Genomic DNA, 23,696 nt, shown 5'->3' with positions numbered 1-23,696 from the left:
CACGTTTAGGTACGGCTACCCATATCTAAATGAAGTCACTTTTCATTTGTGTGTAACAAGCTAAGTTCGATCTAACGGTTGAAAGATATTAGCTTAACGGTGAATATTGAATGCTTTGTTACCAAGGTAACATTGATTGCAAACCCTGATTTGAAGACTATATAAGGGAGAACTCTAGCAACTGGGAAATCTAATCCCCACACCTCATGTGTGATACTAGTTGCGACTAAAGTCGATTCTCCTTTAACCTAGGTTTTTATAAAACCATTATATGTTAACGACTTAAATACTTCATTGTGAATCCAGACCCAACTATTTTCTCTATAGTTGCGTGTTCTGATCTTTCTTTATTTTATCGTATTGAATACTATCTTCTCTAAGATTTGCTCGAGATTTAATCTCCGATAGGCAAGATAAAAAGTAGTCACAAACATCTTCGTCTCATCGTTTGTGATTCCACAATATATTGTTTTGCTACCATATAATTAAGATTATTGTGAGATGATTGATATTACTAGGATGTTCTTCGGGAATATAAGTCTGGTGTATCAATTGATTCCTGTTCACCTTGATTTATCAAAAGACGGAACAAACTCATAGGTATTTCTGTGGGAGACAGATTTATGCATTCAATAGACTTTTCTGTGTGAGACAGATTGGTTTATTAAGTCTTCGACTTTGGGTCGTAGCAACTCTTAGTTGTGGGTGAGATCAGCGAAGGAAATCAAGTGCTTAGAGTCCTGTTGGGATTCAGAGGCGTAAGGAATGCCACTGTACCTTAATCAGTGTGAGATTGGTTAGGGCCCAACTACATTCCAATCTGAAGTTAACTTGTAGTAGGCTAGTGTCTGTAGCGGCTTAATACAGTGTGGTGTTCAAACATGGACTAAGTCCCGGGGTTTTTCTGCATTTGTGGTTTCCTCTTTAGCAAAATTTTTGGTGTCTGTGTTATTTCTTTTCCGCACCGGGCATATTTTTTATACAACTGAGCACAAAATCAGTTAGGTATTTGTATATGTTTTGAAGAGATTAAACCCTAATTATTTGAGGTTTGCTTTGACATCTTTCTTACCTAGAGATCCCTTAAATCAAATAGATTTCTATTACCTTGCTCGAAAAATCTATGAAAGGAAATCAAATAGGTGTACTGTTGAAGGCAGAGTAACACTGGTATTTATGAATGATTGTGAATAAACTCTTAGGCCTGTAAAGGACGTCAGTTAGTGGAATCGTGTGTGTGTGCGGTCTTGTGAGATCCAAAATGCGTAGGGGCACAACTATAAAAGAATAAATTTTAGGGTACGTTCGGTCTATCCGAAATTTGATAGCAGGATAATGTTTGTAGCTGCTTAATACAATTTGTGTTCAAACTGGACGAGGTCCCTGGGTTTTCTGCTAGATTTCATTTATTCTCATCCACAAAATTTCTGGTGTCTTGTGATATTTGTTTTTCGCATTAAATTTGTTTATCTTTATAATTTAAATATCACAAGTAATACATTAAACAACCTAGATAGTTTAACTCGTGAGTAAAGATCCTACAAGACTTGATCTCATGACACAGATCATAAAAAAATTTGTCTTGTTGAATTCATATCTTAAAATTTCGAGACATCTAGGTTGAGTTTGTACTTACAATTTTGAATATAGATCTTGCCAAGACTTGTTTTTGCAGTGTATATCGTGACATACTAATTTTATAAGGATTATCCATATCTATTCACGAACGAAAAAGTCGGTAGTATATTAAGTACCCTCCCGTTTTCACATCTTATGACAAGAATACTAAACAAATTGGTATTAGTCTTTTCATGAATGATTTGACCGGTTCCTCTAAAGGCTGTAAACTCTGGTTTAGGAAGAAATCCAGAAAAAAAAAAATCCCGTTATTCTAGAGGCTATCATATGGGCTAAAAAAATAGTTTAATTTTCTAACGGGATAGCCTCTAGAATAACAATATTTTCTGCATAACCAATATAATGTGGATGCATAACATTTTTGGCATAACCAAATATAGTGCTATAACATTCTTGGCATCATTGTGGATGCATAACCAATTCCCGTTACGCAAGTAAATAAAAATAGTTTAACTTTTTTGAAAAAAATTAAAATAACTAAAGAAAGTAAAAAGGTAAAAAAAGATAAAAAGACACATGTCACAATCTTAGGATAAAGAGATAATGTAACTCTACAATTTTAGACAATCTCGCGAGTTTTTATGAGTATTATAAGAGACTGAAAAAAACTTTATAGTATTACCGAATGTTTTTCATCTTACTGACAATTTGAATCTTAGCCGATTCCCGACTCATGCGAGCCAAATGCCAAAATGTTTGTTTTCACTCCGATTAAGATGTGGTCAGGCCACATACAAACTCTTAATATTTTGACACGTACTCAAATTAAAAACCTGCTCTCTCTAAATCCCCGTAATTGCTTTATTTATTTGAGAAAAAAATTAGAAATTAAGAAAAAAATTAGGTAATAAAATTGTTTTGGAGAAAAAAAATCTACTTTATAAAACGTGTCATCATATAAAGATAGGCCACATAGTTGAAGTATGTGGCCCGACTACATCGTAACGGCACCTGTTTGCTTTTGGGTTTTTGTTAGATCCGACTCTTTGCCTGCCTGACTGAAATCACTAGATAAACTCAAACGCCAAATTCGTTAGATTCAGAACACGAGTCAGCGAAATAACTGAACCGAAATGTTAAGGCACCCCTTTGGCCCTTTCACTCCATTGTCCGAGAGAGAGAGAGAGTGTTTGAAAAGAAACGGAAAAGAATGGCTGTCCCGTTGGCACCATGGAAGCAGCTCCTTCTAAACTCACTGGAATCCAATGGAAGCCTCAAACATTCTACCTACTTTCAGCTGGTCTTTCGTCTCTCATCATATTTTCTGATATATTTCTTGTTTTATTTTAAAGGAACCTTGTTTTTCTTCCAGCTCTGAATTGTATAGTATTTCTGATTTCCCACTTTTTTTTCAGGCAACAATTGGGTTAAATGGAAGACCTTCAAATCGTACTGTTGTTTTCAGGTAATTTTTTGATTTAGTCACTGCTTCTGATTTTTTTTTTCTCCACTATGATGTATATGGTTTTTGGGGTTTATCAGAGGATTCGAGGAGGATTCAAATAAGATACTAATCAACACAGATTGCAGAAGTTGTAAGGTCCTCTGCTTTTTCCTTATTGAGAAAACCTGTGTAAATTATACTAAATTGTGGTGATTATAACTACAACTAGGATGTTGTTTTGTGTGTGTTTAGGTTGAGGAAATTAAGCGTTTTCCATTTGGAGAGGTAATTGCCTAATTGTGTCCTCCTAAGGTAGTACTTGAATTGTAATTTTTTAATAAATAAAATATTCGGGTTGTCTGAATTGTTCCTAGTATAGTGTCATGCAATCAGTTTCTGAAGCATTTTAATGATTGTGCCCTAATGTTTTAGATGTGTGTTTGGTTTAGATTTGTTGGTACTTCACTGATTCCTGGGAGCAGTATAGGATAAGTGGATCAATTGATGTAATCGATGGGTCTAGCCGTGACCAAATGAAGCTTCTGGTAAGAATTTCTTATATTTTAATCTAATTGTTTTTCCTGTAAAGGTGAGTACACCAACTTTTACTAATAAACCCAAGTATGAGTCTATCTCCTTGCAAACTTGGCTACTTCTAGTTCGATACTTTTTTAATCTAATATAGTTTCCATTGTCCAGTGTGGAAGCTGGGGATATGAATATTTCTTGAGGTCTAGTAGATGCTGTAAATTCAACCTTTCTGTCTATATGTGTTTTGTATGATTAGTTGACACTTCAAGTTTTGTTACGCTGTATTTATGTGATTGCTTCTTCTTAAACATAAGAACCAAAACACTTATTTTCAAACACCACTTCATTTTCTTGGATATCACTTCTCAACAAAACGAACCCTTAATTGGACATTAGTCCTGTTTCAAAATCTCATGCCCGAGGTTTTAATAGTAAGCTACATAAAGCCCTCTCATGGGTATTATAAACAAGTGGATGGAACTTCATTTGTTTCATGCTTATCATGCATTTGTTAGAGACCGTGCAATGTCTGCTGTGAAGTGAAGAATCTGACTATTAAGTGCAGCATGTGAAAAAAATGTTCTAAAACTGCAATTGTATAACGATATGTAGCAATTTATATCCTGCTAACATATTTAGTCTTCAAATAAAAATGTGCTTGATATTTTGAATTTCATAAAGATAGAGCTTAGGATCCGAACATTTTCATAGAAGTGTGCAGATGTTATAATTTTCTCCAACTGCTTGAACTGGCAGATGTGTAAGTTTTGGAATGCCTCTGTGAAGCCGTTGAAAATCTTGCAAACTGCATTATACATATCAAATTGTTCTTTTAATATCATGTATTCAGAACTTGACCCTTGTGTTTATTTTTGGCTTCTTAATGTTTCTTTTTGTGCACCTGATTTTTTTTTTTACTGCGCTCTCATGTTGTCAAAACGCACCTTGCAGCAAAGAGAGAAAGCATGGTTTGCTAGTTCTCCGAGATCAAGACAGCAGTACTTGGGGCCTATCCCTGGTCTTCCCTGTATACTTGAAGAACCAAACCAGGAGCTTTCTTTAGATCCATCTGCTGGCCCGGTTGTGGCCTTTTGTCTTTTGATTGTGGACCCAGACCAGGTATGATGCTTCAGATCTTTCTTAATTGATAGAGTTGTCTTTAGCTAGCCTCCACTTGAAAAATAGAGCTAGTGTTTCGTAGGACACATCTTTCAAGCGTTCCATTAATCTACTAATGGTAGAGTTCAATTCCGAAGGGGTTCTCAATCTTTTCGGTTTTATACATCCCTCTCTGTCGGGGTTTCTGCCTGCTACCTAGTATGTGTATGTTAATGATCAAGGGTTGCGATGAGAGCCTGTCATTCTTATTGGATTCTGAAATCTAATCGATGAGACCTATTTGATTTCTTAGATTTGCTATAGTATCCATATACCTTATACAGCGATTTGTTTCAGTTATTTTTTATAGCTCTGTAGTTGCTTTTGATATTATTAATACATATTCTAGTTTCACTGTTGTAGACATTACATTACCATTACATCAAAGAGAAGCTTTTCTTTTCTGAAGATTATTGACTTCTATATCTTGAAGGCATTCTTGTTCATGTTCTTGTTCTCGTTCTATCGCATGACCTTGTTCTTTGATAACTCAGTGTTTGTACTGAACAGGTGGATTACTTGAATTTGAAGAGCAATGAGAGGCTGGCATTCACTATTAAAAATAATGACGATGGAGGGAAATGCTGGGATTCAAAGAAAATCAACCCATAAATTATCGTTAGTCATCACAAAATCACAACATAATAAGTGCATCTGTATCAGCATGAACCTTGCTTGATGAAATCTCATTGTAATCTCATCAACCTAATAAACACCTGACCTAATTTCCAGTTTCCTATTCATTTATATGGGAGCTTTGCATGTGTACTAACGAGTTCGATTTCATTCGCCCACACTTCCTCTGGTATCAGTGTTGTTCATTTTTAAACCTCTTGGAACCCTGAACACACCAACCGGAGTTGTTTGTATTATGCATTCGTCGCCAATAAGTAGTAGGTGATAAAACAACCTTTTTTTTTCTCTCTTTCTTCTTCTTCTGATGCAAATAAGAATTATTATTAATCAAGCAAACCTCTAACAACGTTTATTGCATTAGCAATAAAGCTTGGAGGATGATTAATCTAACATTTCGAAACTTTAAAAACTCTAGCATGCCTTGCTAATTTATGTGCAGGCTTATTACATTCTCTCTTGATGAACTTACATGTCCACAAGGGTTGTTTTTTAAATCTAGCAATGATATCTAAGATTAATGCTTAGTTTTCCCAAGCTGCAATCTTGTAATATTTATTAACTGCGTCTACCATTATCCTTGCATCAAGCTCAAAACAAATGGATTGCATTCCTAATTCCTATGCCAAATTAAAGCTTGTAGTAGACCCTCACACTCAGCCTCCTTTGCACTCAGATGTCCATACGCATCCCTGCATCTGTCCTGTATGAAAGTTCCTGCAAAATTACCCATGATTAGTTTATATCCAGTTTGAGTATAACTATTATACTTTTTAAAAGACGCATCACAACAGATAGATAAAAAGGGAGATAAGAGGGTAGCTATCTAGCATGAATCATTGGAACCCTGACATTGCTTAGGGTTGTGTGACTAGAAGTAATCATTGAACTACTAGTTGAGGAGTTTAAATCTTGAACCAGTTTAATAACCACTACAGGATTTGGTTTTATGTTCTCAAAGGTGCACTTGCATCTCGCCTTCCAAATTTCCCAGACAGTGTTAGCCATCTTGACAATCCAATCTTCATCAAACTGGCACATATCGTTATCAAACCAGCTTTTAATCCAGTCCTGCAATGATACATTAGTATCTTGCATACATCTTCTTGCCACTGGAACAGAAAACCAAACTGCTGTAGAAAAGGTATAGGCACACAAGATATGTTTAGTAGTCTCGATTTCTTGTTTACCATAGGACATAACTCCCCTGAATAGCCTAAGACTCTGGCCGTTCGTTCATTAGAGTGGACCATATCATTCATACACTTCCAGATGAAGTGTTTGATACGCGGGAGAGTATTGAGCTTCAAAAATTTCTTTCAGAAATGTACTATAGAGATAGCTGTATCATTAGTGTAATTGTTTTTTATTTTCACCAGCTTAGTGTAAGCTGATTTCACCTAAAATCCCCATTTCTTGTTAATGTCCAGACCAATCTATCTTCCCTTGATGCTGCTCGTAATTTTTGAAGCATTTCCCTGCTCAAAAAGGTGTCTTACCAGATTCACTCTCCATGACTTTGTTTGCTCATCAATCAGATCCGAGACTGTCACATAAATGTGTGCTTCATTTAAGTTACCTGCTGGTGTTTGGTGGGGATTGCATTCCAGTAATCCAATTATCCTGCCATATTTGGATGTTCTTCCCGTTTCCTATAATCCAAAAACTGTATTTTTGTACAAAAGCCATTATCCCTTGTATACTCTGTCATGCCCACGTTGAGTTATTTTTTTATCTTCGCATTTAAGGCTGATGTAGTCGGAAAATACCTCTCCCTAAGAGCTGAACCCCGTAACTGTTTTGTAGAATGGCACAGTCTCCATGCTGCTTTTGCAAGAAGTGTTTGATTGAAGCATTTGTTATCGCGAAAACCCATACCACCCTCAGCTTTCTTGTTGCATACTCTTGGCCATCCAATTGAATAAAATCCTTTTTTCTCATGTTTGTTCCACCAAAAATTATGTTGCACCTTATCCATCTCTTTGATCGTTGTATCTGGGATCTTAAATATACTAATACTATGTGATTGAATATCTTTGATCATTGCATCTGGGATCTTAGATATACTAATACTATGTGATTGAATAACATTGAGTACATGCTTAACCAGAATAGAACGACCTACCTGATTCACAAATTTTCCTTTCTACTTTGTTAGTCTATGTTTCATCTTTCCAACAAGAGAAGAGAAGGAACAAGTCTTCTTCCTATTTAGAAAAAGTTGAATACCTAAGTATGTTTCATCCAAACTCATCTTCTTCATCTTTAAACTTCTTAGTAGAATTATGCTATGTCTAGGATGGACATTCCTTGACAAATACACAGTTGACTTTTGGAAATTGATCTGCTGGCCATAAATATCATTGAAGGAATTAATCACTGTTAGAAGATTGTTCACATTATGAATATCTTCTTTGACAAAAATCAAACAATTATCCGCAAAAAACAAGTGAGAAACTTGAGGAGCTTTCCTTGCTATCTTGATGCCTTTAATCTTACCTTGTTGTTCTGCTTGTGCAGGTGATCTTGTGAAAACATCCACTGTGAGAAGAAAGTGATACGGTGAAATTGGATCTCCTTGTCGAATTCCACGAGTGGGTTTGAAAGATTGACATGGTAACCCATTCAACGAAATTTGAATCTCTGAGGTGCTAATGCATTCATCGACAAGATGACACCATCTATTGTTAAAACCCAGTTTTAGAGCCATATATCCTTTTTTAGACTTTTTCCTCTTCATGCAATGTATTATTTCCTGAGCAAGAGTAATATTATCGCTGATTTGCCTTCCAGGTACATAAGCCGCCTGCATTGGAGAGATGAACTTTTCTAGGTGAAGCTTTAATCGAGTTGCAAGGATCTTTGTAATCAACTTATAAGTAGTATTACACAAAGCAATCGGCCTATAATCTCCAGGTGATTGAGGAAGATTATATTTTGGAATTAGGCATAAGTTGGTTTTATTCATCTTTCTCAGCATTCTCCCACTTGCGAAGAAGCTCCGCGCCATCTTGATAACATCATCATTGACTGTAGGCCATTGAATTTGAAAGAAACCAGGAGGAAAGTCATCTGGTCCAGGTGATTTTCACGGCTGCATCATCTTGAGAGTTGCTGAAATCTCTGCTTCATCGGGAATCTTTGTCAAAGCTGCATTGTACTTATCAGAGATGCAAGGTTGCAGTAAATCAAACAACTTGTTGTTGGATGAAGGATTAGTTGTAGACATTATTTCACTGAAATGTGAGGTCCGTAATTTCTCAAAATTTTCTTTTCCACTGCACTAGTTGCCACTTGTGTCCTTTAATGATTCAATAATGTTCCTAGATTTCCTTTTATTAGCTTGTAAATGGAAATGCTTTGTATTCTGATCCACTTCTTTGAACATTGTTTCTCTGGATTTTTGTCTGTAAAACTCTTCTTCTCTTCTATGTCACTCTTCTATCAGTTTTTCAATATTTTCCACCTTTTGTGTGTTGTCTGTCATTGCATTTGGTTATTGTAGAGTCGACATTTCTTGCTGAAAGGACCTGATGTTGCTTTGTCTATTCCCATAAGTATCCTTGTTCCATCTTGATAGAGTGTATCTAGTTTCACTGAGCTTTATATCTAACACAAATCCAGCTAAACCTTGGATATGCTTAGACCAAGCATTATCAATCTGCTCTTTGCATAAGTTTTCACGTAACTAGCATTGAAATTTTTTCCAATTTCTAGAGCTATAAAACATCATTAGGCGACAGATCAAGAAAAATAGGACAATGGTCTGACCCTAGAAAAGGTAAGTGTCTAAGATTAACATCTGAAAATGATAACAACCAGTCAACATTGACTAAACTCTATCAAGTATAGATCTGATCTTTCCAGTACCATGCCTATTACTGGTCCAAGTATATGGATTACCAGTGTAACCTAAATCACTAAGGCCAATATCTTCAATTATTTGGATAAATTTAGAATTATAGGAAGTGCTACCCTATAAAAAATTCTTTCATCAACATGCAGAGTTATATTAAGATCTCATATGAGAACCCGTGGACCATTAATATTGAATTGTTCACAAACATTTTGTATGAATTCCCATTGAGTATTCCTTTCTTATGGATATGGAGAACAAAAAACACAAGAAAGAAGCCAATGAGGTTTAACAGGATCACTACGGATAAAAAAATGAATCATATTCTTGTCATGATGAATAACATCCAACTCAAAGCCATCTTTCCATAAAAGACATATATCTCTATCCCTACCAGCTGATGGTCGTACATAAAAATGATTTGGGAAACCTAGAGGTCTGATAAATCGAAGAATTTTATCAGAATTTATTTTGGCTTCCTGAAGAAATATGATATCAGGGTGTAACATCTTATTGAGATCACCCATATAATTTCTAGTATCCTTAGTTGCATACCCATTGTAATTCCAAGAGATTATTTTCATGATGGAAAAATAGAATCTTAAACTTGATGAACAAGAAAGAATAGATATTAAATAATAAGTAGTTACCTTAGTTGCATGGTTCTCTTGATTGTGGAGGTTGGTTAGCTGTGTTCCAGTATTTGAGGCCTCCTTATTAATCATTTTTACTCCATCCATGAAGTTAGACTGAGTATTCATAGTACCAGTCTTTCCACTGTCAGTTGAGTCCCTTCCATGAGCACCCAGAATAGGACCTTCAATAGAAGGAAGATTTCTATTGTAAGCATGGGTTGGTTTCTAGTTCTTTTAGTGTTTCTGTTATCTTCAACGTCTGTCATTTCATCCCGGCTCTTTTCAACATGTATACAATCTTGGATTTGCTCTTCATCATTTTCATCAGATTGTCTCATATCAGCTTTGCGTTTTTTAAGCAAGTGTTGCTCATATTCCTCCATTGTCATAGCTCTTTCACTTAATATGTAACACCCCGTGTTTTTAGCATGGCGCATGCTAAAAGATGCGCCATTTGCTTGTGATGAAGCTTCATCCAAAGCTTCTGTTGCGTTGGAAAAAGAAGATTGGCCCTTGGCCAATGCGTTGACAATGTTCAGCCAACATGGCTGCACATCGGGTTGGCAGCGGACAGCCAACATGGCTGCACGTCGGGTTGGCAGCGGACAGCCAACATGGCTGGACATCGGGTTGGCAGCGGACAACCAACATGGCCGAGTACATGGAAACGGCCATGAATAGTAAAAATGGGGAGTTGATGAATGATTTTTCCTCCCCTAATCAAAGTTGTAAAAATGTTAAGTTAACATATATAGGGAGGGGTACTTGGTTGAAGGTGCATATACGGACCATGCACCAAGTGAGATAGCCTTAGAGATGTACAACCATCACGGCTGGACATTGGAGTGGCCTATGGGCCAAAGACGGAAGTACAACCATCACGGCCCTTCATGGGACATGGCTTAGTAAATGTTCAACCGTCATGGCCGGACATTGAAACTGGCATGTGAGCCAGAACTGAATGTACATCCATTACGGCCGTACATCGCAGTTAGCCAGAATGGTAAGGTGCAGCCATCATGGCCTGGGGAGTTGATGAATGATTTTTGCTCCCCCAATTTGAGTTCTAAAAATGTCAAATTAACATATATAGGGAGGGGTAATTGGTTGATGGTGCATATGCGGACTATGCAACAAGTAAGCTTCATAGCTTAGCCGGAAGAGTATAAATGATGCCTAAGGCTCATTTATAGTTGCGTAGCCTCGCGAAGAGGGAATTTGATGCTTAGGCATCCTTATGCCATATTGCGGACCAAACATGCATCACTTGGATGCATTTTGACGGAACGGCCTATACGGCCTAGGCCATTACCTTTATTGCTTGGCCACGACCTCGCAAACGAGTTGGGTTAAGTTTCCGTCCCTTCGGGGATGAACTACGGTCTGTGCTTGATCCCTTTAGAGTAGGGAAGGGCACGTAGGCAGCCGCAATGAGTTGCAACATTGCCGGTCTAGCACTCTGTCGCTCATATCATCTAATTGGGAGATGATTGCGACATTCTGGCCCCTCATATCATCTAAGCTCGGTATCTTGACGCAAGAGATGATTGTGGCCATATTTGATAAGGCTTAGTTGCATGCCAGCAAGTGGATGCTCATACTTCCTATCAAGCTACAAAGAGCAAGCCATAGCCTATCTGGAGGCTAAAAACCCGAGTGTCGTAATTTAGCTCAAGAAGAGTCCATTTTGATGGGAAACGACCCAAAGATCAAGACATGTGGATCCACATGGTCACCAGAATTTAACCAAATTCCATCGTTTAGGGCCTCAAATGGCCATTTTTGTCGTTTTAGGAAAGTTTTTGTTTTCTTAATAAACCCTTCGCGGATCAAGGGTAAGTTGGAACGGTGTGGAATCTAAGTTAGATGCATCATGCTCCACGAGCATGCTTGCAAGGGAAAATGAACGTGCATTTTCCCAGGTTTAAGGCCCGGATCGTAGCTTCATCTTGGCGCATCAGGGAAGTTACGGCATGCGGGGCAACGCGCCAAAAGCGTAATTTTACGGTCCGTCACATAATATCTCAACTACCCCCTCACAAATAACATCATCATGATCCACTATATAACACTGTTCACATAAGTTATCGGGTTGTTTAACCCAATGATATCTTATCCATACTGGTTCTCTTGAGTTTGAGTTCCACCAATCACCTCTCTTGATCAAGTGGTTTTTTGAGATCCATTACTAGTGCAGTAATCATGTTTCTATAACGTGGGCGATAAAAAACCTCTTAGATGATAATATAAACAAGTATCAAACCTGTGTTACGCACCAGGTTTGTTGCAAATTTACCGCGTTGACTTCTCGAATATGATTTATTTTGGTTTGGCCTTCGCTATAATTTTCTCACATTTAGTGGGAATTGTGCAATTGGTAAATAAGATTTAGCCTCCCATGCAATTCGAGTTTAATCCTATTGGTTGGGCTCTCAATTGTTAATCTAATAATGATTAATCTTCTTCTCCAATGAATGGTATTCGTGCATGCAAAAGAACGTCTGGTGCTCAAGTTTGCCATAGAATTTTCCCCTAAAAATTTATAAGTTTGATTGTGTATGTAGCGCCCCCAAAGCTAGCAGATGACTAATCCAAGAGATTATCTAAATAAAGAGGCACTAAGGATCTAAATCATATACTTAAGCATTCAATTAAGAAATCTTCTACAAAACTTAACTCAAAAACTAGCCCCACTCTGAAATATACATATATACAAGATTTCCTCTCAAATGATACATATACAATAGTCATTTGGTTTACAAATAGAATAAACAACATAATAAACATAGCCTAAGTTAACCAACTAACGGACTCAACTCCTCGAATCTTCCGCCGAGCATCTCTGATCTGTCTTTGAAACTGAAAGTGGGAATGAGTGAGCACATCATCCCTAAAAGGGGTGCCCAGTGGAAATAACATTTAACTTTCAAGTAATCACTGGAATGATCTGGAAAACAATACATGTTTTTTCCTAAACATTAAAAAAAAAACCAATTCACAGAAATAAACAATCATGTATATGGAACTAACTCCTTCGTCAAACAATGTATAATATTTATGCTAACCACACCCATTAGTAATATTGCGGTGTATTGCCCTAGCCATTGCATAAAAGCTGAAAGTAAGTAGGTATAAAAGAAGGAGCAATATCCTACACTACACCATATCATGGATTTTGCAACATTTCAATTTCGGGGGTGTGCAACGGATATAAACGTTGCACCATGATGCAACGATATTCGTTGCGCCCTTTTTTATACGTTGCGCAAAATAAATACCATACATTTATTAAATGAAATTATTGGAGCAACGTATTTGTACTTATTAAAACGTTGTAACGCATAGCATTTCTGTAATATAATGAATTTTCATGGGCTTTTAAAATAATCTTTGTTTTTTTTAGTTTTCGTATTTTTCTTTGAGGACGAATCCATTCACACGTGTAATATCACGTTATCTCACTCGATAATCTTATCCGTTGGATTTTAAAGCGTAAATGGTCAAGATATTTTCGAATTGCACATTTTCGTTCCGGGTTTTGATGGGTTGCCCCGTGAACTTTCTCTTTAATATTCGTTTTATTCTCTCTGAGAAATCCTCTTCTTCTCCGACCTTCTCTTTCAAACTTCCTTAAAAATCATATAATCTTCAGAGATAAAAAAGTATAATCAATCAACAATAGTTTTATATCCATCCAGAAAATTATCGCAGCAAAAAGCAATTTTTTTTAATCAGCAAAAAGCAAACTGAATAGAAGATTATGATTTTTTGGGAATAATATTAATATGTTGTTTGATTCAGGAGAGGATTAGGAGTTTTTTCCAGATGTTACACCTGTTAAGCATCTTGGGTACAAGTGGTTTTTGAATTTGAACAGAGATTTTGGACGAGATGTTAGGGAAGAAGAAGTGAATTGTTGCTGTATGAAATGGATGAGATAGAAGTGATTTTAAGAGTTTCAATGGTTTTAGGAGAGTGGATTTGATTTGGAGTTGCATATTATTGGTGTTCTTGATTCTAGAATTTGGCCTGAACTGCCGAATTTCAGTGATACCGGATTATCTCCAGTACCAAATAGTTGGAAATTAGCGAGAAGTACATGTCCTGATTTTCCAATAACAACCTGCAACATAAAATTAACCAGAGCTTTCTATAAATGATAAGGAGAGCTTAATAAATCATCACCAAGAGATACAAGCGGACATGGTGTTGGAGAAAATGTAACAACAATCGTAATAATTGAGAAGAAAATACTTAGCTCAAACCGACGCTTGATGGATGTTGTTGGAGATGCACAGATAATGGTAGCAGGAACTAGTAGAGGCACGTATGAGATACGCTGACCTAAAGGAAATATCGCCTGCTACTCCTCTGAGATGCTATAGCAGTTGGCGCCTCCAGGATACAACTACTGATAGTACCCCTCAATGTAGCATACAAAGAAGGTACTCTAAGAACTTGGCAGAGATTTATGAAGAAGTTGAAATAGTTACAGAGAAAATAAAACAATAGTAGAGAAGCTACTTCTCCTCTGTTACATTTAATGAGATGAAAACTACTCTCTTATATAGTGTTTTGTGAGGTTACAAAACAAGAGGAAAAATCCATGCAAGAAACCATGCGTATGACAGAAATACTGGTAATATTTGTTTAAAAACAGTGCAAGACCAAATCAGAGAGTTGTTTTTGCCAGACATAGATCAGAGTGTTGCTTTTGCAGAAATCAGCTTTGTCAGAAAGCAACTTTTCCAGAAAACAACTTTTACTTTAGGCAAGAAAACAACTTTGTCAGAATTACTTTAAGCAGGAAACAAACAGCTTTGTCAGATTAGCTTTTGTCAGTGTTTTCTCACGCATGCCAACAGGAGAAGATTTTTGTTTTGACCAAAAATCTGAGTGAGATACACGTTTGAAAATTTCAGCAAAAAGATAGGTTTGTGAACCCACACCCACACCCACACCCGACCGGACGGACGACGGCGTGCGTGCTTTGGTGCGAAGCACTGCGCGTACGGGAAAGGCAACCTTGCCCTAGTCTAGGTCTTCTCCTTCACACAAAAATGTGTTGAACCCTGAACCCTCACACAAAAGTGTGTTGACCCAAAGGGCCATGCCCTTTAGCCAATTCTGTGGTATTTAAGTTTAAAATTCTTTAGATTTTAATCTATGTGGGACTAATGTTTAAACTATTCACATAAAAAACAATTGGTGGGCAATAGGTCTAGGGATCAAATCATAGTGCATGCTTATTCGGTTTTAAAACAAAAACCCGTTTTTTACAACACATGGTACCCATTGATAGCTTTGATGTATGTGTGTCTGTGAAATAGAAGGTTGGAGGAGAAGAGGATTTCTCGGAGAGGGAATAAGAGAAAGTCACGGGGCAACCCATCAAAACCCGGAACGAAAATGTGCAAATCGAAAATATCCTGACCGTTTACGCTTTAAAATCCAACGGATGAGATTATCGAGTGAGATAACGTGATATTAAACGTGTGAGCCGATCCGTCCTCTCTTTCTTTTATTTAGAAAATCATTTTGATAGTCTGGTACTCTGGTTTTTTTTTTTTCAGACACCTCGTTTCTAATCATTTTATTTGGAAAATCAAAACCCCAACTCGTAATCAAAACCCAGAGATTTGTTTAGTTGAAAATCTAGAAAACCAAATCATAACCCATAAAACCAGATCTAAAATCTCAAAAAATCCTAAACCTTGAAAATCAATTTTGTTCCTTAAATCGAATTTCGATACATCAGATAGTTGATTGCTTTGTTGATTATCATCAGGTATAAATCATTGTCTACTGCCACTATTGTTTGATTTTGATTTTGTTGATTATCTTTTGATCTATTATTTGACCTAATTTTGTGAAGTTGGGGTGTATTTTGGTTTCAGTTTAATGTGTAGGTTTTGGTGATTTTCTTTTGTATTACGTTAATTTTAGAGTAAGGGGTGTATTTTGATTTCAGTTTGATGTGTTTATTGAAGTCGTTTTGGTGTTTGAAGTTAGGGGTTTTCCTTTGGGGTGTGTTTTGGTTTCAGTTTGATACATAGATTTTTAGTTATTTTCTTTTGATGTTGAAGTTGTATAGATTTTTGTGATTTTGGTTATTTTCAAAAATGAATGGACTGGGAATGAGGAAGTTGTATAGATTTTTGTGATTCTGGCATTACTGCAACCATCCTCTGCTTGCCTATGGATACGGTACATGCCCATATTCAACTATCATTTTTTATAAATAATCTACTGAAGTACTAACTTCTAGTTTTGTTTTTAATTATGGATATCTCCTGAACCCAATATTGACCAAATTCCACAAGTCCTATCTTTTGAAATTTTGTATTTTTGGCCATTTATGACGGATGTTGTGGATTAGATTACTAGGCCAGGCTAACTGTCGAGCACTTTGTCCGCAAAGGTGCCAACTAATACACATGGTCTGATTAACTAATTAATCCATTACTGAAGTTCACCCAAAAGTTTAAAAATGGATGTTTTGTTGCTGTCTTATAATGCACTGTATACATGTTGCCGTTTATTATATCTTAACTATTGTACTCGACTATGTTTTATACAAAATTTCTAAGACGGATTAGTTTCTCAGATGTACTACATTTGTTAATTTTCAGACCCGAACAATGATGGTAGCACCTGGTGGGGAAGCGTTGGGTGTTGTTGTTGGTGTCTTTCAGCACATGGTTCAGACTGGTATAGATTTTGGTTCTTTGTTCCTAGTTTTTGTAGATCAGGAAGTCATTGATTTTGTTTCTTTTTACAAAAATTATGCCTCCTAAGCCCTTATTGATAATGGTCCTGTTGTTTTTCTCATTATCTCAATTGTAATCCTTTTTTGTTTCTTTCCAGACAAACTGTCCTCCTGCAGCTGTTGCTCATCCCACTGTGCACTCTTTTACCCCTTCAAATCCTCCTCCTCTGAAAGAGTGCAGAAGTATCATCAGACAACTTTGGGTGCTCAGCTATATCCTGTCAGTGTACATGCTTATATACAATTACATGTTCTATTATCATTCTTGTTATTAAATTTCTATGTTGCATGTATGTTCTTTAGTGTAATTGGATTTTGACTTGGCCCTTCTCCCTTTATTCGTCATCTTTTCAGAGTTGCTAACACACCGTATCAAACACTGCAACCTTCATTTGGTCCTCTTGGTGGTGGTCCTTCTCAAATGGGTTCCACTTCAGGCCATACAGTGTCTCAGGGCCCTGCACCTATACCTGCGCAAAGGCCTTTTATGCCAGGAGGGAATAACACTGCAGGATTTTCTCAACGACCTGCAATGGGTGCTTCAATGCAAGCTCCAAGTCCTGCTCAGCCATCGCAAACAGTTGCAGCTCCAGCGCCTGCAACTCCTCCACCTACCGTTCAGTCAGTTGATACATCAAAATTTCCTGGTAGGTTACAACTCCTTCCCTTACTCAAAACCCCACATATTCTTTTGGTCTATGTTTTTGTAAAGGAGAAAGCAAACTTAATCAAGAGCTACATGTCTTCTTAACATTTTGGACATATCTAAGAATGCATCTGATAAGCTTATTCAGCTTTGCCTTGCCTTGGACAATGGTGATTTTGTTCGTGGACTGAAGTGTCCTAGCAGCTACTGTGGAAAGGTACACATATTATGGTTTATACCATGTGAGTATCTTCAGGCTTAACATTCAAGTACCTATCTACTTATGTTGTATATTCAGTTGGCTGGGGTCATAAGTTATGCATTAGAAATGAATTTAGTGTTTGTAATTTCCAGATTGTTGTGTATTGGGCTGAAAAGGTGTTTCTGGATATACAATATATAAGTATCGTCTCAAGCGCCTTGAGGGGGAGCCGGTACTGACAACTAATCAGGTATCTTTGTCTTAACATATACCAACATTCAAATTCAGATATCTTTGTCTTAACATTTATACTAAATTTTAGTGTGAGATATGCATGTGAAGTTAATGATGTATCCGATAAGGAAGCGTGCGTTGGATGCGCTACCATTTTGTGAGTGTCCGCGCTTCCTTGATATAAAAAAGAGAATGAGAAAGATCTTGATTTGAGTTCTTCGTATTGTTATTATTCTCTCTTTCTTTCTTCTATAATTTCAATTGCTTGCAAAAATGCGCACCTCATTTCGTGCTTTATATGAGCTTCTTAGCTATATATAATGGTCACATTTGCTTTACAGTTGTGAAGATATTATTGTGAACTCTCTTGAAGCAAAAGAATTTGTCTCAAGGTATTGTCCTTGACCATAACTTCTGGCCATTTGCTAACTAAATTTGCATTGAATATGAGACCAAAGCTTGATACATCATTTGTTAACTAAAGATTCTGTCTCAATGTATAGTCTATCTATTCTTTTTTAATCATACATGATTTTTTTTCTTACCTTGCTCATTCTTATGGGGTTTTGCAGGTTGAATGTCCCAAGTATCCTGGATTCTGCGTAACTCGTCAGAGAAAAGACTACCCTTACATCGGGATATTTCATAGCAGCGAACAAGAAGAAAGTTTCGTTCCATCATAAGCTAAAGCTGGAACTTCTCCCGTGTTGCCCCCATATTGTTGTGTCATGTACCTAAGGGTTATTGTGTTGAGTGCCTCTACTTGAAATAAGCTGGTGGATAGCCCTGAAAAATTAGCATGGGGTAGTTACTATTCTTATCATCCTTCAGTAGGATTACTACACGTGTCTAACACAGATTGGTCCTTGTCTTGACCAATATTTCTTCTTCTTTAAATGTGTAAGAACAGACCCTAATTAGGGTAAGCTTAATGAATGTATCTGAGTGTTGATGTCTACCAATTTTGGCTAGTTTCTCATAACTAGAGGGATCAAATCGTGAGGTTTGAGAATTTATCCTTTCATTCATGTTTGATTAAGTGAGAACATAACAATTGGTATCTAGAGCCGTTTCTTTCCTGATTCACCATGGGAGGAAGTGGAAATCTAACCTGCAAGGAATTACAAGATAAGTATGATACTCAGCAACGACAGATCGTTACGATTCAATCTGATTTACGTTCAATCAAGGAAGCAATGATAACTAAAGAAGATTTGAAAGCACAGATGGAGGTTTTTGCAGAATTTTTTTTCCCAGCTTACAAAAATCAAGACGATCCAAATCGAGCAGTCTTCTCACCAGAGACATCCCAATGAGGATGATCGATGTACGTTTGGCGTACACTATGGACATCGAGATGTTCATCCTTCACCTCGTATGCCTAAGCTTGATTTTCCGCGCTTTAATGGTGAAAACCCACGGGGCTGGATTCAGAAGTGTAATCATTATTTTTAACTTCACGACATCAGGGATGAGACATAGAAAATCAAAATGGCGTCTATGCACTTCGAGGGTAAGGCTGAAAAATGGCTCTATAACTTTTAATCTTTTCGTACTGTTATGACTTGGTTTGAACTCACTGAACATGCTAGCATCCGATTTGAAAATCCTGCTAATGAGAATATAGTTGGTAATTTCAATAAATTGCTGCATAAAACTACTGTTGATGATTTTTTTTGAGGAATTTGAATCTGCTAAAGCTCTTTTACTCAGCATACACCCTGAGAGAGCTTTTTTATCAAAAGTTTTATTGGTGCTCTCAAGGAAGACATTCAACATTCTGTGCTGATGTTCCACCCAACTACCCTGATGAGAGCTTTCTCCCTAGCAAAGATGTAGGAACAAACTGTTTTGGCCCAACAAAAACTTTATAAGCCTACACTCAAGCCTTACTATAACAGTTATTCTTCATCTAAGACTCTCAATTCTCCACAAGCTCCAAAACAGTCCACCAGTACTCCCTCCTCAATTAAACAATCTTCAATCCCACCACCATCTAAACCAAACAATTCCTCTTTTCCACCTATCACTAGACTTACTCCTGAGCAAGTCAGAAAGAGGAGAGAACAAGGTCTTTGTTATAATTGTGATGCAGTTTTTAGGCTAGACCACATTTGTACCACACAATAGCTTTTCATGGTTGATACTGCACCACAACTAGACCATGAGGAAATTTTTGAAGAACATCCTTCTGAAGATATTGTTTCTCCAGTAGAGTTTGATATGGAGATTTCACTAAATGCTCTCATTGGACAAGTTAATAGGGAAACTATCAGGATTCCAGGCCTTCTCAACAAGCACTCCATCTCAGTTCTCAACGACACTGGCAGCACTCACAGTTTCCTTGATAGTGATCTGGACAAGAAACTACAATGCTCAGTTGAACCCACAACACACATGTTGGTCACTGTGGCCAATGGAGACAAAACCATTAGTTCTGGTGTTTGTTCTAAGTTGAGATGGACTATGCAGGGTTACAAATTTAGTGCTCCACTGAGACTCTTACCACTTGGGGGCTGTGACATGGTGCTGAGAGCAGAATGGCTCAAACATCTAGGTGATGTTGTGTTCAATTTCTCTAAACTTACCATTTCTTTTAAACACAATGGGAAGAAAATTACACTCTCTGGGTCTCATGTAAAATCTTCTTTATCTATGATGAGTGGTAGTGCTCTAAAGTCATTTTTCACTAAGCATTCACATGGTCTTGTTGGTCAACTTTTTTCTATTTCCTCCTCTTTATCTCCCACCCCAGTATCACCTCAGATATCAGCAATTTTAGTGCAATTTCAAGATATTTTCTCAGAACCCACTAAGTTTCCACCTCAAAGGAGTTTAGATCATACTATCCCTCTTAAACCTAATTCTGAACTACCAAATCTTAGACCCTATAAATGCCCCTATGTTCAAAAGGCTGTGGTAGAGGACTTGATCAAAGACATGTGCAATCTGGTATCATACAACATAGCCACAGCCCCTTTGCTGCTCCTATCCTATTGGTCAAAAAGAAAGACAATTCTTGGAGGTTTTGTGTAGACTATAGAAGGCTCAATAGCATCACTATTAAAGACAAATTTCTTACTCCTTTTATAGATGGACTTCTAGATGAACTCAAGGGTGCTGTCTGGTATACAAAAATTGATTTAAGGTCTAGGTACCATCAAATCAGGGTCTACTTTAAGGATATTTACAAGACAACTTTTAGAACACACCAGGGGCATTATGAGTTTAAAGTAATGCCTTTTGGACTCACAAATGCACCAGCCACTTTTCAAGCTCTCATGAATGACATCTTTAAAGATCACTTGAGGAAGTTCATACTTGTGTTCTTTGATGATATATTGGTTTTTAGTTCCAGCTTGGAGGATCATATCAAACATTTGGAAATCACTTTGAGTATTCTGAGGACTCATCAGCTATTTTCCAATCTCTCCAAATGTTGTTTTTCCCAACAAGAATTGGAATATTTGGGTCATATCATCTCTTCTGAAGGTGTCAAAGCTGATCCTGCCAAAGTTTCAGCAATGACCACATGGCCTACACCTTCAAATATCAAGGAGTTGAGGGGTTTTCTTGGCTTGACTGGCTACTACAGGAAATTTGTCCAACACTATGGGATTATCAGTAGACCCTTAACTAACTTACTCAAGAAAAATGCATTTCAGTGGACTCCAGCTGCTACTCTTTCTTTTCAACACCTCAAGATAACAATGTCTACAACTCCAGTGATGGCTCTCCCTGACTTCACAAAGGAGTTCATTCTTGAGGCTGATGCTTGTGATAATGGAATTGGTGATGTTTTATTACAAGAAGGCAACAAACCAATTACTTTTTTATCCAACCTTTGGGTCCCAAATCAAGTGCTCTATCCACATATGAGAAATAAATGACTGCCATTGCTTAAGCTGTAACTAAATGGAGGCATTACTTACAAGACCATCACTTTATCATCTCAACTGACCATCAAAGTATTAAGTACATTCTTGAACAAAAAATCAGTACAGTGCTTCAACAAAAATGGGTGATTAAGTTACTTGGTTTTGATTATCAAGTTAAGTAAAAAAGAGGTGCAGAAAACAAGGTAGTTGATGCCTTGTCAAGAAGACCACACCTGCATGCTGAGTGCAACATACTATCCACTACCACACCACTATGGGCTTTGGACATTATTTCCATCTATGCAGCTGACCCAAAAGTTCAACTCATTCTTCCTCAGCTTCTAGTGAATCCCTCTGCGGTGCAACATTTTACTTATAGTGAAGGCATATTGAGATACAAGAACAGACTGTACATTGGCAATGGAGCAAATACTAGACAAGCAATTCTAGATTCTGTGCATTCTTCTTCAGTGGGGGGCCACTCTGGTATACAAGTTACTTATGTCAGAGCCAAATCTTTTTTTTTTCTGGCCTAACATGAAACAAGATGTTTTTCTTTTTGTCTCCTCTTGTGACATTTGCCAAAGAAACAAAGGGGAGCATACATCACCTGCTGTCTTGCTGCAACCTCTCCCAATTCCTGACTCAGCATGGCAACATATCTCCATCGACTTCATTGAAGACTTACCTGCAAGTGAGAGAAGAGATGTCATCCTGGTGGTAGTTGACAGACTGACTAAATATTCCCATTTCATTGCCCTGATTCACCCATACACAACCATTACAGTGGCAAAAGATTTATCAACCAGATTTTCAGGTTGCATGGCTTACCTGCTTCAATTGTCTCTGATAGAGACAAGGTCTTTACCAATTTATTTTGGCAATATATTTTCAAATCTCTCAGCACCAGCCTCAACCTTAGCACGCTTATCATCCTCAATCTGATGGCCAAACAGAGAAAGTTAATGCTTGCTTAGAGAATTATTTGAGATGCATGACTAGTCATAAACCCAAGCACTGGTTTAGGTGGCTTCCACTAGCTTAATGGTGGTATAACACTAACTTCCACACCAGCATCAAGATGTGCCCCTTCAAGCCTTTGTATGGCTATGATCCACCTCATCTTGCTTTTCCCTCAACAACCACCACATCTGTCAAAGCTGTTGAAGATTATTTGAAGCAGAGAGATTCTACTTTGGATATTCTCAAGAAGTCACTACACAAGGCTCAAGAACGGATGGTGCACTATGCCAATGAAAATAGGATTGATAGGTCTTTCCAAGTAGGTGATGCAGTCTACCTCAAACTCCAACCCTACAGACAATCTTCAATAGCACTTAGAAAAATTTTGAAGCTCTCTGCCAAATACTATGGCCCATTCTTGGTCATTAAGAAGATAGGTGCAGTGGCTTGCAAGCTTCAACTGCCTCTTAGCTCCAGGATACATCCTGTTTTTCATGTCTCCCAGCTGAAGAAGTGCATCAGCAAGACACACACTCCTTCCACTGAGTTACCAGTTGTGGATGATGCAGGACAGATTCTTCTTCATCCAGTTGCTATCCTTAACACTAGAAGCATCACCAGACATGGCAGACCTGTGGAACAATTACTCATACAATAGAGAGCTGAAGATGCTACTTGGGAGGATTCTACAAATGTTCATGCTCATTTTCCTGATTTCAATCCTTGAGGACAAGGATTTGGTAGAGGGGGTGGTATTGTCATGTACCTAAGGGTTATTGTGTTTAGTGCCTCTACTTGAAATAAGATGGTGGATATCCCTGAATAATTAGCATGGGGTAGTTAGTATGCTTATCATCCTTCAGTAGGATTACTACACGTGTCTAACACAGATTGGTCCTTGTCTTGACCAATATTTCTTCTTCTTTAAATGTGTAAGAACAGACCCTAATTGGGGTAAGCTTAATGAATGTATCTGAGTGTTGATGTCTACCAATTTTGGCTAGTTTCTCATAACTAGAGGGCTCAAATCGTGAGGTTTGAGAATTTATCCTTTCATTTCATGTTTGATTAAGTGAGAACATAACATGTTGTTTAAGAGAAATGGAAGTTTAATGTTCCTATTAGGTTTATTTCTTCTTTAACGGAATGATACAGTATGAAAGTTTATA

The 23,696-nt window shown here is 37.4% G+C and overlaps 2 protein-coding genes and 1 long non-coding RNA gene across 17 annotated transcripts; all 3 read left to right on the top strand.

Moving 5' to 3' along the window:
- The first annotated feature begins 2,716 nt into the window (after window positions 1–2,716).
- Window positions 2,717–5,634, top strand: LOC113299050 (pyridoxine/pyridoxamine 5'-phosphate oxidase 2-like). Of its 3 annotated transcripts, none has more exons than XM_026547974.1 (7): window positions 2,717–2,878; window positions 2,994–3,043; window positions 3,169–3,178; window positions 3,275–3,307; window positions 3,472–3,567; window positions 4,505–4,672; window positions 5,222–5,634. In XM_026547974.1, exons 1-7 carry the CDS (start codon window positions 2,789–2,791, stop codon window positions 5,321–5,323), a joined length of 549 nt encoding a protein of 182 aa, XP_026403759.1. In that variant the 5' UTR covers window positions 2,717–2,788; the 3' UTR covers window positions 5,324–5,634. The 3 variants fall into 3 exon arrangements, with proteins under 3 accessions (XP_026403759.1, XP_026403757.1, XP_026403758.1); XM_026547972.1 differs by having other exon boundaries at window positions 3,121–3,178; XM_026547973.1 differs by lacking the exon at window positions 3,275–3,307 and having other exon boundaries at window positions 3,121–3,178.
- Window positions 5,635–15,382: 9,748 nt separating this feature from the next.
- LOC113299048 lies at window positions 15,383–18,644 on the top strand. 13 transcript variants are annotated; one of them, XR_003334566.1, is made up of 8 exons: window positions 15,383–15,623; window positions 16,468–16,546; window positions 16,703–16,824; window positions 16,959–17,467; window positions 17,605–17,702; window positions 17,775–17,843; window positions 18,028–18,078; window positions 18,259–18,644. It is a non-coding gene; the product is annotated as an uncharacterized LOC113299048 (long non-coding RNA). The 13 variants fall into 13 exon arrangements; XR_003334563.1 differs by having other exon boundaries at window positions 16,959–17,492; XR_003334570.1 differs by lacking the exon at window positions 17,775–17,843 and having other exon boundaries at window positions 16,959–17,251; window positions 17,399–17,702.
- Window positions 18,645–22,645: 4,001 nt separating this feature from the next.
- On the top strand, window positions 22,646–23,185 carry LOC113295536. The gene has a single exon (XM_026543865.1). It carries the CDS (start codon window positions 22,646–22,648, stop codon window positions 23,183–23,185), a length of 540 nt encoding a protein of 179 aa, XP_026399650.1.
- The last annotated feature ends 511 nt before the right edge of the window (window positions 23,186–23,696 follow it).

This window comes from Papaver somniferum, chromosome 7 (genome assembly GCF_003573695.1).
Source record: "Papaver somniferum cultivar HN1 chromosome 7, ASM357369v1, whole genome shotgun sequence".
Classification (NCBI taxonomy): Eukaryota; Viridiplantae; Streptophyta; class Magnoliopsida; order Ranunculales; family Papaveraceae; genus Papaver; species Papaver somniferum.
This window is presented reverse-complemented; position numbering and strand designations above follow the sequence as displayed.

Coding starts and splice junctions, on each gene's coding strand:
- LOC113299050 (XM_026547972.1), top strand. CDS start 2,789: ATGGCTGTCCCGTTGGCACCATGGAAGCAGCTCCTTCTAAACTCACTG. Junction 2,879..2,993: donor ATTCTACCTACTTTCAGCTG/GTCTTTCGTCTC, acceptor CTTTTTTTTCAG/GCAACAATTGGGTTAAATGG. Junction 3,568..4,504: donor GTGACCAAATGAAGCTTCTG/GTAAGAATTTCT, acceptor CGCACCTTGCAG/CAAAGAGAGAAAGCATGGTT.
- LOC113295536 (XM_026543865.1), top strand. CDS start 22,646: ATGTGCCCCTTCAAGCCTTTGTATGGCTATGATCCACCTCATCTTGCT.